Source organism: Mus pahari, chromosome 3 (genome assembly GCF_900095145.1).
Source record: "Mus pahari chromosome 3, PAHARI_EIJ_v1.1, whole genome shotgun sequence".
NCBI classification, from domain to species: Eukaryota; Metazoa; Chordata; class Mammalia; order Rodentia; family Muridae; genus Mus; species Mus pahari.
In genome coordinates, this window is record NC_034592.1 from 88132494 (window position 1) to 88146250 (window position 13757).

The 13757-nt window shown below is 40.6% G+C and overlaps 1 protein-coding gene and 1 non-coding gene across 3 annotated transcripts in view; both read left to right on the top strand.

Moving 5' to 3' along the window:
- Fbxo3 (F-box protein 3) overlaps positions 1–13757 on the top strand; it is a 34839-nt gene that overhangs the window by 6565 nt on the left and 14517 nt on the right. For both annotated transcript variants that reach the window (XM_021192220.2, XM_029536292.1), the window contains exons 3-5: positions 425–588; positions 10107–10221; positions 12953–13157. In XM_021192220.2, the coding sequence (XP_021047879.1) occupies positions 425–588; positions 10107–10221; positions 12953–13157 (484 nt within the window). The remainder of the gene's footprint in view (positions 1–424; positions 589–10106; positions 10222–12952; positions 13158–13757) is intronic.
- On the top strand, positions 7430–7568 carry LOC115063764. Its single transcript, XR_003843636.1, has one exon.

Sequence of the window (13757 nt, forward strand, 5' to 3'; positions counted from 1 at the left end):
CTATTGAGGGACATCTGGGTTCTTTCCAGCTTCTGGCTATTATAAATAAGGCTGCTATGAACATAGTGGAGCATGTGTCCTTATTACCAGTTGGATGATCTTCTAGGTATATGCCCAGAAGAGGTATTGCTGGATCCTCCGGTAGTACTATGTCCAATCAATCACCAGTCTGATTTCCAGAGTGGTTGTACAAGCTTGCAATCCCACCAGCAATGGAGGAGTGTTCCTCTTTCTTGTGGCACACATTTTTAATTTTACCATTTGACAGCTAGAGGCATTCGGATCAGAAATTCAGGGCCATCCTTACCTACATCGATAGTTGAAGGCCAGCCTGTACTACATATCTCCAACAAAGGAAAAGAGAAAAAATATGTTAATATCACTTCAAAAGATTTTTTTAAAATCTTGTTTTTTTTAAATCCAGGGAAGAGAAAGCCCGGAAGAATCAGTGCTGGAAATCTCTCTTCGTAGATACTTACTCAGATGTGGGAAGATACATTGACCATTATGCTGCTCTTAAAAAGGCCTGGGATGACCTCAAGAAGTACTTGGAGCCCAGGTGTCCTCGGATGGTTTTATCTCTGAAAGGTACTGGAACACAGGGCCCCCCAGCCACATTTTAGTTAGCCAAGAAGTTTCAATAACTTGGGGTCTGCTGTGTATCTGACTAAGTCGACCTCTTCCAGGTCACCGTTCACACTTTACTAGCCAAGGAATTTTAGCGCTGATATTGTTAGAGGTCTTGCTCTTTTGTGATTGGTCTGGTAATCCACATGGTTATTAGGATAAAAAGCTGAACTACTTCATCATTATGTTATATATATATTATATATATACTTACATTCATGTGTGGAAGTCAGAGGACATGTCTTCCTGGACTGTCCTCTGCTTTATGTACTGAGTTGGGGTTTCTTCCAGAGCTCGCTGATTGGGCTAGTCCAGGTAGCCAGTTTCCTCCAGGTATTCTGACTCAGCCTCCCAAATGCTGGGTTACAGGTAGGTTGCTTCCCATGCTCAGCTTGTGTGTGCTTTCTGGGATCCAGACTCCGGTCCTCATGCTTATGTGACAAGTGCTTTATTCAGTGAGCCATTTCTACAGCCCAAGATGATGATGATGATGATGATGATTGGTTTTTCGAGACAGGGTTTCTCTGTATAGCCCTGGCTATCCTGGAACTCACTCTGTAGACCAGGCTGGCCTCGTCTACAGGCCAGAAATCCGCCTGCCTCTGCCTCCTGAGCGCTGGGATTAAAGGCGTGCGCCACCATGCCTGGCCCAAGATTACTTTTTAATTGAAAACTTGTATCAATACCCTTTCCTGTTTGTGTCTGTCAAATGTTAGGAAAGCATTGAGTCTTTAGGCATGTAAGAATAAATAACAAAGAGTGAGAAAACCTTTTTGTTTGGTGTTTGCAAAGTAGCGAAACTAAGGTTTGAACTGAGGCTGATCTGACCCCAGGATCCGTGCTCTCCTATATTGTCTAATTGTGGCTAGAAATATTAACCAGGTATTTCTGTGTGATTTGTTAATACCCGTGAAGATACACTATTACTGCTCATCTACTTCCCACTTGAAGTTTCCAGACTTACTCACTAGGTGGCGCCATGCACATGCTCTGGTTTTGGGAAGCTAGAGTTGGAATCTGTTCTTCCGGACTCTCACTAGAACCTGTTTTTCTGAACTAGCATTCCCTTCTCTTTAGATTCCCACTGTAATGTCTCATGAAAATGTCACTTTCAGACAAATCATGATGGGTTTATTAGAAGGCAGAATAAATGGTTTTAGTAGATGGAATAGGGTGGGACCCTGGAGCCCCCCATTAATATCATGACAGCTTACCCTCTAAGAAGACGAGAGTAATGACATTCACCTAGCATGGGGGTAACTGCCTCAAAAGGACAGACATCATCTGAAAATAAGTCTTCAGTGGTGATAAGTAAAATAGGTAATAGTTTATAATAACTTACTAAATACAAAGGTAGACATGAAACTAAGTGTTTTATATCATCTTATTTACTTTCCAAAAATCCTTTAAGGAAGATAATTATTGTCTTTTCTGGGAATAGTACTAACTTAGGGCATAAAAGACCAAACTTACCATCAGAAAGTAAAAGGTAAAGTCAGGAATTGACAAGAGGCCTCACGTTGGAAGTATAATCTTTACTTCAGTTGCAGGGAGAGGACTGGGTCCGTTTTGTTTAGACTATCTAGGGTCTCTTTTTTCCATATGAGGGCATTTGGAGCGTGAGAGCGCTGTATGGTTGTTCTTTTGGACAGACTCGTAGCTCCTTTTTCTTTCGTCTTTGGCATTCCTAGTTCCTGTGCCTGCTGTACATCTAGCTGTCAGATTCCTTGGCCACATCTGTTCTACTCCTAAGTGCCAGTTCTCAGGCTTGCCAGGAGTTTTGGAATTGCTAGGTTAACTGGGATATCTACAGTGCTGGAGATGCTGGAAATTTCAGGCTCTGAGTTCCACACTAAGTTAGGAACCTGGCTACTGACTCAGGCCACAGTCCTCATTCAGCTTTAAGGTTATGTAGGTGTCAGGTTAAAGGGGAATTTAGCAGCAGATAGGCGGTAGACTTGGGGTAAGGGTCATGGAGCGTCCTGAGGTTGTTAATTGTGTATTTTCAAGTCATATTTTCCTTGTATTGGCTTAGAATTGAGCTGGGAGTTTAGTAATCCTTTAAAGGAACAGACAGTAAATATTTTAGAGTTGGTAGAACTGACCCATGGTTTCTGTGACAGAGACCTGTGTTTAACTCTGCCATTAGTCTGTTGTTTCTGGGAAACAGCCTTAGACAATACAGAAACAAAAGGGAGTGGCTGGGTTCCAGTAAAAAGGATTTAGCCTCTCAGCTATGATTTACCAAACCCTGATTAGTTACTAGTACCTTCACTTCACACCAAAGAAAAGATGCAAAGAGAGTTTAATAATTAGTAAGCAGCTGAGGTAAACTGCAGTCTTGGCTTCTGATAAATTGTCACGGCTTCCTCTTGGAGGAGCTGAGGGGAGAAGAGAGTAGGTGAGTATTTATTGAAAGCAGTGAGGCACTTTATAAACAAATATGCTCATGACATGCTCAGGACCTTCGGAAGAGGAGCTGGTGCTCTTAACTGCTGAGCCATCTCACCAGCCCCCTTGGTTTCTTTTCTATCAAACTCTTTTTTTACATTTTCTTTTATATGTGTATGCAGTGTACATATATGTACATGTTTGTATATGTGCCCACTTGTATGCATGTGAAGACCAGAGGCTGATATGCCATGCCTCACATCTTCCTAAGTTTTTTTCCTACCCTTTTGTTTTGTTTTGTTTTGTTTTGTTTTGTTTTTGAGATAGGGTTCCTCTGTGTAAAGCTCTGGCTGTCCTGGAACTTGCTCTATAGATTAGGCTGGCCTCAAACTCAAAAAGGTCCACTTGCCTCTGCCTCCCGAGTGCTAGGATTAAAGGCGTTGCCACCACTGCTCAACTTACCACTGCTCAACTTACCCCATTTCTTGAGGCAGGGTCCCTCACTGAACCTGGGGCTCACTGATTTAATTAGCTGGACTGGTCAGCCACCTCTCGGGATATGGATGTCTCTGAGTCCACAGGCTATGGATGTCTCTGAGTCCACAGGCTATGGATGTCTCTGAGTCCACAGGCTATGGATGTCTCTGAGTCCACAGGATATGGATGTCTCTGAGTCCACATTCTGGGATTACAGTTACTCAGCTCAGTGCCTGGCACTGAAGGGGCTAGGGATCTGAATTCAAGTCCTCATTCTGGCCGAGCAAGAATGGTTACCTTATATAATTATTATATACTTCACAACATATAATTCATATTCTATCTATATACACTTACATAAATATATTTATGTTATATAATTAATATATTAATTTTAGAGTAATTTAGATTTACAGAGAGTTCTGTATACTTCTCAGTTTCCCTAGTATATCACATTAGAGGACATTTATCAGAACTAAATTTCATGAACATTTTGTTACTTTCACATTTGATTTAGATTGCATCAGACTTTGCATTAAGTCCTTCATGTTCTCCCAGGATCCAGTTTTAAGTATCATATCACATAGAGCTGTCATCTCTGTTTAACCAGCAGTGACACTCTGAGTCTTTCCTTGTCTTTTATGACTTGGACACTTTTGAGAAGTACTCATGGGGTATTTTGTAGAAAATATCTCAGATTGGTTTTGTCTGATATTTTCTTCATGATTAGAGTGGTTGGTTTTTAGGAAGATTCTTTAGAGTTGAGATATTTGTCATCATTAGTGATGTTAATACTATGTAAATATATTTACAGACCACAATGTGCAACTCAGTGAGTTATCACAAAATCAGGGCATTCATGGAAACATTTTCCAAATGTAGTAGTGGAGCCCTATCTGTCCGCAGAGGCCCCCCCATGTTCCCCCCTCTTTCACGGAGACAACACTGTCCTGACGGCCCATCCATCCAGCAGTTTTCTCTCAACTTTATATAAATTAAGTGGCTAAATATTTTGGGCAAGTTAATTTTATTTTGATTGTGAAGCTCAGTAGTCTTTGTTACGGATACAATATATGAGTAGATTGAGTTTATGTCATCTTACTGTTGAATATGAATATGTGGGTTATTTCTACTTCTGACTGTTAGAAATAACAGCTTTTTAAGAAAAGATTTATTTTTATGTGTATGTAGTGTCTTATTTGTGTGTATATCTGCATGTGTACGGTGTCTGCAGAGGCCAGAAGAGGGCGTTAGATCATCCAGACCTGAAGTTGGGCAAGGGCCTGGCTCCGGAGCTCAGGTTTTCTACAAGAGCAGCAGCTGCTTTGACAGCTGAGCCACGCTGCCAGCCCTCACTAGGAGTTTTACACTGATGTTCATGACAGAGGTTGGCCTTTGGTTTTTTTCTCTTGCAATGTTCTTATTAGGATTTTGTATAAAACAATGCTGACCTTAGGGACAGAACAGTAAAAAAGTGAGGGAACGCTCTCTCTTGTCCCCTGGAAGGGCGTGCTCACGCTTGCTCTTATTTCTTGCTTGAATGATCAGTCAGTGTGTCAGCGAGCTGCTCCCCTGGAGTTCATTGTGGGAAACTTTTCAGTTAAGGACTCACTGTCTGTCTAGGTCCCGAGGCTTTCTTTTTTGATAAATTGTCCAGGAAATTGCCTACTACATCTGCGTTTTCAAATGTGTTTGGCATCTTCTCATACTCAGGAAATACATAGCAATACAACCTTTTCATTTCTGAGTTAGTGAGTGAGTGAGTGGTCCCCACTCTTGCGGGGTGGGAACCAATCAAATCTCTTTAGCAGAGAACTGGCTTTTTGGTCAGTCTTTGTTACTGTATGTTTGTTTTTTATTTCATTAATTTTTTGATTTTTAATTTACTATGATACCCTCTCCCTGCTGACTTATGTCATAGATTTTTTTCTACCTTTTTTTTATTAGACTCCTAATATTTTAGGGCTATAAATTTCCTTCTAGTAATATTAGTTTATCTTACTTTTTTTTAAATTAATTTTGTGTGTGTGTTATATACATTTCATGTATGCATGCGTGTAGAAGCCAGAGGCAATGGTGGGTGTCTTCCTTAACTGCTTTCTGTCTCTTCTGGCAAGACACTTAGACACATAACTATAAAAATACATTTTTTTCTTTAAAAGTTACATTATTTCTCTCAGCCAGAACTAGAAATGACCCAAATGTTCAAATATTTTTGGAGATTGGGTTTTTCAGTGGACCTGAAGCCCACAGATCCTCAGGCTTTGTAGTAAGCACCTTTATCCTCTGGGCAACCTCACCTGGTCCTGATTTTTGTTGTTTTATTTTGTTTGTTTGCTCACTTGCTTGTATTGGTTTTTGACACAGGGTTTTCCTAAATAGCCATGGCTATACTGGAACTAGCTCTGTAGCCCAGGCTGGCCTAGAACTCACAGAGGTCCACCTGCCTGTACGTCCCAAGTGCTAGGATTAAAAGTGTATGCTGCTGCCACCGCTACAGCTCACTTCCCATTATTTGTTTATTTTTTAAAAGACTTAAGGGCTAAGAGCACAGGCTGTTCTTAAAGAGGTCCTGAGTTAAATCCCAGCACCCACATGGTGGCTCATAATTCTCTTCAGTGGGATTGGATGCCGCCTTCTGGTGTGTCTGAAGACGGTGACAGTGTACTCATATAAATAAAATTAATCTTAAAAAAATCTAAAAATTTGGGGGCTGGTGAGATGGCTCAGTGGGTAAGAGCACCCGACTGCTCTTCCGAAGGTCCAGAGTTCAAATCCCAGCAACCACATGGTGGCTCATAACCATCCGTAACAAGATCTGACGCCCTCCTCTGGAGTGTCTGAAGACAGCTACAGTGTACTTACATATAATAAATAAATAAATCTTTAAAAAAAAAATCTAAAAATTCTATCTTATGTGTGTGGGCATTTTAATCTACATGTCTATCTGTGTGTATCATATGCTGTGTATCATATGCTGTGTATCATATGCTGCATATCATATCCTTGAAGGCCATAAAAGGGCACCAGATTCCTTGGAAAAGAAGTTGCAGCTGGCTGTGAGCCATCCACCGTGTGGACTCTGGAAACTAAACCTAGGTCCTCTGCAAGAGGAGCCAATGCTAGGGACACTGAGCCATCTCTCTAGCCTCTTTTTCTATTAGTTCCTGAGAGATTTGGTGAAATTTCCTACTGGGCAGTGTTTTAAAATAGCTCAGCAAGACGCTCAGCCTTTGGGATACATTCACGTACAGTTATTTCTCCTTGAATATTGGCAGTGATAGAACAAATCATTTTGATCTCTGTTATTTAATGTATTCTCATTACTTAAAATAAATATTATAGTTCAGTTCCCAAATGAATTGAACTTGAACTTGTTAACTAAAAAGAAAAATATTGCCGGGCATGGTGGTGTACGCCTTTAATCCCAGCACTTGGGAGGCAGAGGCGGGCGAATTTCTGAGTTCGAGGCCAGCCTGGTCTACAGAGTGAGTTCCAGGACAGCCAGGGCTCTACAGAGAAACTCTGTCTCCAAAAAACCAAAATAAATAAATAAATAAATAAATAAATAAAAATAAAGAAAAAGAAAAGTATCTTGAATGGACATAACTAATTAAATTCTTTAAAGGCCCTGGGTCTTTCAGAAGGCAGAGAGATTTTCCTACTGTGAATAAGCAAATAAGCTCCTGTGTTGAGGAGAAAGCTACAGAATAGGAAATGTCAGGGGCTTCTAGGCACTGAGAGCCTCATTGAAAAAACTGCAGGTTGCTGAATTCTGCAAATCCTAGGTGAGCTTGTAAGAGGCTCTGAAGCAACAGATAGGTAAGATGAGCTAGCAGCCCAGTGGACACCAGGGTTCCAACATTGTGATCTGAACAGAGGGTCAGTTGCATCGGAGCTTCTGACCTGTAGAAACAAATACCAAGTGAGTTCCTGGCTTGGTTTCCTGGGGGGTGGACTCAGTGCTCTCCACCCCCTCTCAGCTAAGCCTAGAGTAGAAAGGCCAGGTATGTACCTGTGTGAGAGAGGTGCTTCTGCAGGAGCCTTGCCTGGGCTGGCCTAGCCTCACATTTACTTGCAAAATAGGCAAACAAATCAGTATGTTTTAAGCCACATGCAGCAGTGGAAGATAATGCACTGCTTGTAAATCCACTCTTTTGCCATCTTAGCACTGACATTAAAAATATATATGTATTTGGGACTGTAGGTGGTACTTCACTGTTGAGCCTGCTGTCCCTTTTCAGTGTATTTTAATGACAAAAAAAAAATGTGTGCGCATGCGTGTGCGCACGCCATGATAGGGACATAAAACTAACCTTTCACTATTGTCTTTATGGCTGTTCTCTCTTAGTTCTAATAAAGCTGTTTGATTTTAACTCCATCTCCTGTGATCTGAGTGAAGCCATCCTAGCTTTGTTCTCTGTGCCTACATTAAGATGAGTATCTTGGGGGGAATTTTTTTTTTCCCCTTTGGTGCTAAAACTGAAACTAAGGCCTAACACATTCTAAGCTCTCCCTCTGCACTGCATCCTTTAGCCCTTGTTCTTTACTTATTCCGTTTTTCATTAGATTATTTGGCTTATTGATGTTTATTTACTAATATTTGAACTTAACTATGCCATTTAAATATGTTCACTCTTTATTTTTACGTTTTTAATTATGTTTAAGTCCTTTGATTTCCCTTCGTATTTCCCTTTTAGTGTTCACAATGTAGATTAAAATATGCATCTTTGACTTATCGAGGTCTAATAGAATTTAGTATGTTACCACTTTCTGGACAGGGAAAAAGCTTTAGTTCTGATCATGCCCCTCCCCGTTTCATGGAAGGGTCTTTGGGCTCCAGCTCAGGTCTCTGCACGTTAGCCCATCACTGAGCCCATCAGAGCACCTAGTGTTAAGTTTTTGTGACTTTAGTTTTTAGCGTATTTCTTACCCTGGGAACTTGTGGCTGGGATCACAGGCTTTCATCACCGCTCTCTGCCTGCTCTCTAGTCACTTCTTTTTTTTTTTTTTTTTTTTTTTTTTTTAGTTTTATTTATTTATTATATGTAAGTACACTGTAGCTGTCTTCAGACTCTCCAGAGGAGGGTGTGAGATCTTGTTACAGATGGTTATGAGCCACCATGTGGTTGCTGGGATTTGAACTCAGGACCTTCGGAAGAGCAGTCGGGTGCTCTTACCCACTGAGCCACCTCACCAGCCCCGTCACTTCTTGTTTTTATTGAGGCTTAGATCTTTGAGTGATTGCAAAGCACTATTTAGGTCTCAGGGTAATAGTGTTTTCTTCTAGAGATTTCCTGTTGCTTCTGCTGCAAGTCGTCTTGTTTAGGGTTGATGTAATTGGAAAGCCTGGGCCTCTCGTCTGTGAGGACTGGCTATCTCCAGTTCACTTCCCCTGTAGGCTTTCTGTAACCTGGACAAAACCATGCTTGCTTGTTATTTGAACAAGTGCTTTTCTCTTGGTGGACTCTGAATACCCCCCCCCCTTTTTTTTAGATTTAGTTATTTATTATATGTAAGTACACTGTAGCTGTCTTTAGACACTCCGGAAGAGGGCATCAGATCTTGTTATGGATGGTTGTGAGCCACCATGTGGTTGCTGGGATTTGAGCAGTCGGTGCTCTTACTGAGTCATCTCACCAGCCCCCCAACCTTTTTTTTTTATTTAAATCAATCCTATATATTATCTAAAGCTGAGTTTGGCTTCTTGTTTTAGAATTGGCAGTTGCTTAAAAACTAGGTGATTCCAAATGCCTAAATTGGCTCTTGTGTTTTTGTTTTGTTTCTATTTTTCCTTTTTTGAGTTCACTCCTAGGGCTACAAGCAATGTGTCACCCCATCTGGCTCGTTTGTAGGGTGTTGTGGGGGTGGTGGTTGATTGTTTTCAAGTTTTTTCTTTATGTCTTCAATGGACTTTTTGTCATAATCGTTCAGTAGTGAGAGGTTTGGCCCAGTGAGCGAGGGGCAGTTGTCTGGAAGAGCATCACTTCTCTTGGTCCTTGTAGGTTTTTCTCTGTGGCAGCTAGAATGCAGGCCGTGTTTTCTAATGTGCAATGGAGAATTCCTCTTACTGGCTTCTCACAGCATGAACCTACATCTATCTACTAAGAGAACTTCTAGAGTTGTTTTTAAATGAAGTATGAATATATTAGGTTTGGAAAAGTGAGACAAGGGTTTTGTTATAATGTAATAAATTAATTGTTCATTTCCTTGGTGCCCCTTTCCAATTCTTTTTTTTTTTGGTTTTTCGAGACAGGGTTTCTCTGTATGGCCCTGGCTGTCCTGGAGCTCACTTTGTAGACCAGGCTGGCCTTGAACTCAGAAATCTGCCTGCCTCTGCCTCTCAAGTGCTGGGATTAAAGGCGTATGCCACCACCACCTGGCTCCCTTTCCAGTTCTTTGTGCCAGTGTTTTTTTTTCCACATTGAGAGGAAACGAACCACTTTGTTTAGTGTTTAAAATTATTTTCCAACTCAGTGTCTGGTATTTTGATAGTATATTTTAAATGGAATTCACTTGCCATAAGATGGTTTCATGGGTTGACAGCGGACCTATACTATCCTGAAGTCTGATTGTGCATCCACACTCCTGTCTCTGGTGTGCATTTGCAGAGGGTGCACGTGAGGAAGACCTGGATGCTGTGGAAGCTCAGATCGGTTGCAAGCTCCCAGATGATTATCGCTGTTCATACCGGATCCACAACGGGCAAAAGTTAGTGGTTCCAGGGTAAGGTGTTTGATGTCTTAGTAATTTTCAGAAATGTATATTACTTTCTAGAATGAAATTACATTTTATTCATAGTTTTTCTTAGCTATCTTTACTAAACATGTATAAGAAATGTATGTAAGGGGGGTGGAATTCCTTCCTTTTCCTTATAGCAGTCCATAATGTAATATCTATAGATTATGTTAATGTTTACCAAAATAAATGTGACTTGCTGGGTGTGGTGGCGCACGCCTTTAATCCCTGCACTTGGGAGGCAGAGGCAGGCGGATTTCTGAGTTCGAGGCCAGCCTGGTCTACAGAGTGAGTTCCAGGACAGCCAAGGCTACACAGAGAAACCCTGTCTCGAAAAAAACAAAAAAACAAAAAAAAAACAAAAAAACAAAACAAAACAAAATAAATGTGACTTATAAAAGCATTATTCCTGCCAGCACATTTTTATGGTTAAAGTAAGATCTGGTTGGGAAGGAAGCTGTGGGATGCAGGAGGGGATATGTATGTGTGTATATTTGTGAGTATATTTGACTGAACGGCTTGATGTGGTGTGTTTACTGTTACAAGCTAGGTAACATGTTTTAGGAACTTAATGCATGTTCTGTCTACTATACATGCAAAAAGCATGATTTGTTCAGAGCTGTGTATACCAAACTAAGGAAAGTAGAGTTTTGTCATAATCAAGAACAGCCTATAACTGAATGAATGGCCTTTAAAAAAACTTTGTAAGTTGTATTCATGGTAGTCTTTTTGTTTTGGGGCTTTTTGTTGTTTTTTGTTTGTTTTTGGTAAATGAAGACCATATAGTAGCCATCACATTTATTCACAATTTTTAAAGCTATAAACTTTGAATATGTCTATTTCTTTTGTACTTTCATGGAATTAAACTATTTCAAAGATAATGTGTTTATAAAATACCAAGAATGCAAAAAGAATGGTGCATTGTTCTTAATAGAACCTGCTATTGCTCTGTATGTGCAGTGTAGCTGGCCCTTGCTACTTTGTGGATTCTTCTTTTTCCCAACCTTTATCCCCCTAGTTTCTCCCCCCAACACTGAATGGGAGAGAAAGAAGGTTAAAGGACAGAGGAGACGCGCGCGCGCGCACACACACACACACAGAGAGAGAGAGAGAGAGAGAGAGGAGAGAGAGAGAGAATCCATGAATAATTTCTTTCCCAACCGTTGCTCCCACTTTCTAGTCCAGCCCTTTAAACTGTCTCTCCCAAGAGTCCCCCAACAGTCTGTGTAGAGTCTCTTCTCCCAGCTTTCCCAACATTAGCAGCTCCCAACTGTAACAAGTGTTCTAATCTGTCTGCTCAGCTTCTTCTCCTGGCTCAACTGTCTCCTAATACTATTTTCTGGACCAACTGCCTTCTCTCACTCTACCAACCCCTCTTTCTCAGCCTCAGCTCCATTTTTTTTTTTTTTTTTTTTAAATATCCTATCCTGTTTCCAGAAATCCAAGAGGCAAATAACACTGAAGGTCATAGGATCAAGCAGTTCTAACAAACAGCTAAGAATTCTTAAAGGGTCCGTTGACTAGCAACTGGGGATCCTTTAAAGGGCCAGGCACACAAGATAAATAACACTACAGTGAAGAATTGTGGGAAAGTGCTAATGATTTCACATCTGGGTTGAGTGTGTCCTGGGATTCTCCAATGAGATCCTACTGATAATACAAAGTCAAGTACTCAGAACACAGAGTATCAAGGATGGTTCATCAGCAGGCAGGCTAAGGGGCTGGAGAGATGATGGCTCAGTGGTTAAGTATGAGTCCTGCTCTGGTAGAGGTCTATTTATCTGCCTTTCCATACATCCCAAGACGTCAAGACTTGGAGAGGCCTCTTTACCAGTGACCAGTATTTCTGATTTCATGAGATAAGCTGAAAGTTGATCCAAGATAAAATGTCAGAAAAGTTATCCCTTTTTCCCCATTAAAGTAGCTATTAATATATGTGCATACATTTATGAGTATACATAAGTAGCAAATCACAGAAGTACTGGCAGTTCAGTATATCATAAGATAGATTTTTTGTTTTTTAATTTTGAAGACAAAGTCTTACTGTGTAGTCTGTGTTGACCTTGACCTCATTATAATTCCTTTCTCAGTCTTTTGAGCAGCTGGAATTTTAGGTATTTGCCATTTGCTGAGTGAGTCTGAGCGTGTGTGTCTGTGTGTGTGTGCACACGTGCTGGCCAAGAACCCACTATATAGTCCTATTTGCACTCTTTCAGCCTTTATCTTTCTAAGGGTGGGATTACAGATGTGAGTCACCACACTGTTCCTTAAAAGCAGTGAAGTTATACATCTTCTAAGAAGACTGGTGTTTATACTTTTAGACATTTAATTTTAAAATCTAAAACAGAGTCTTTCTGATTAAAAGAGTGAATTTGATATATAGAAATGTTAGTAGTTTTGATATTCTTGGTTTAGAATGTCTATGCTAACCAGTACTTAGAAAGTTGCCAGTGTGTGTGACTGGGCATGGTGACAATTCTAATACTGATAATCTCAGTTCTCTGGACGGAGGCTGATGCAGGAGGATTAACTCAAATGTGAGGCCAGCATATAGCAAGAACCAAGCCAGCTAAGACTCCATAGAAAGTTTTTGTTTGTTTTAAACAAAATGAAAAATATTTGTCAGTATGAAATTATTTATCAAAAAAATGAAACATAGCTCTGTGCCACTGTTTGTCTCTGTTCTGCTTTTGATGGCTTTGAGTCTGTGTTCCCTCAGGTTGCTGGGAAGTATGGCACTGTCCAATCACTACCGCTCTGAAGATTTATTAGATGTTGATACTGCTGCCGGAGGATTTCAGCAGAGACAGGGACTGAAATACTGTCTCCCTTTAACCTTTTGCATACACACTGGCTTGAGTCAGTACATAGCTGTGGAAGCTGCAGAGGGGCGGAATAAAAACGAAGTGTTCTACCAATGTCCAGTAAGTAGGAAGTGTGTTTGATTGTGGCTTTAACATGTATTCTGATAATAATATAAAGGTATGCATTGGATACTTTCAGGCATCTGAAATAGGCTGGAGCATCATATAGTTTATTAACTAGAGAACTACTATCTTCACATGGTGTTAGGGAATGCCAAAAGGAAGCTTTACCACTGCATCAACAGTATAAGCTCAACAGACATGCTTAGATGGAAAGCTGTTGTTCATGTTAAGGCATTTTAAGTATAAGAAAAGTTAAGAACTTATTGTCGAAGTCCTTGGCTATAATATGTAAAATTAGTTTTACAACTTGTCTTAGTGGAAATAGACTGTATGTCTTCATTTTATTGAGAGGTGTCTTCAAACATTTTATAGACTAAGCCTGAGTATAGAAATTGCAGTAGTAGGAACTGACAAGGGTTGCTAAAATTTTTTCTCAAGAAGAGACATAAGTGGCCAGGCATGTTGGCGCATGCCTTTAATCCCAGCACTCGGGAGGCAGAGAGGCAGGTGGATTTCTGAGTTCAAGGCCAGCCTGGTCTACAAAGTGAGTTCCAGGACAGCCAGGGCTATACAGAGAAACCCTGTCTCGAAAAACCA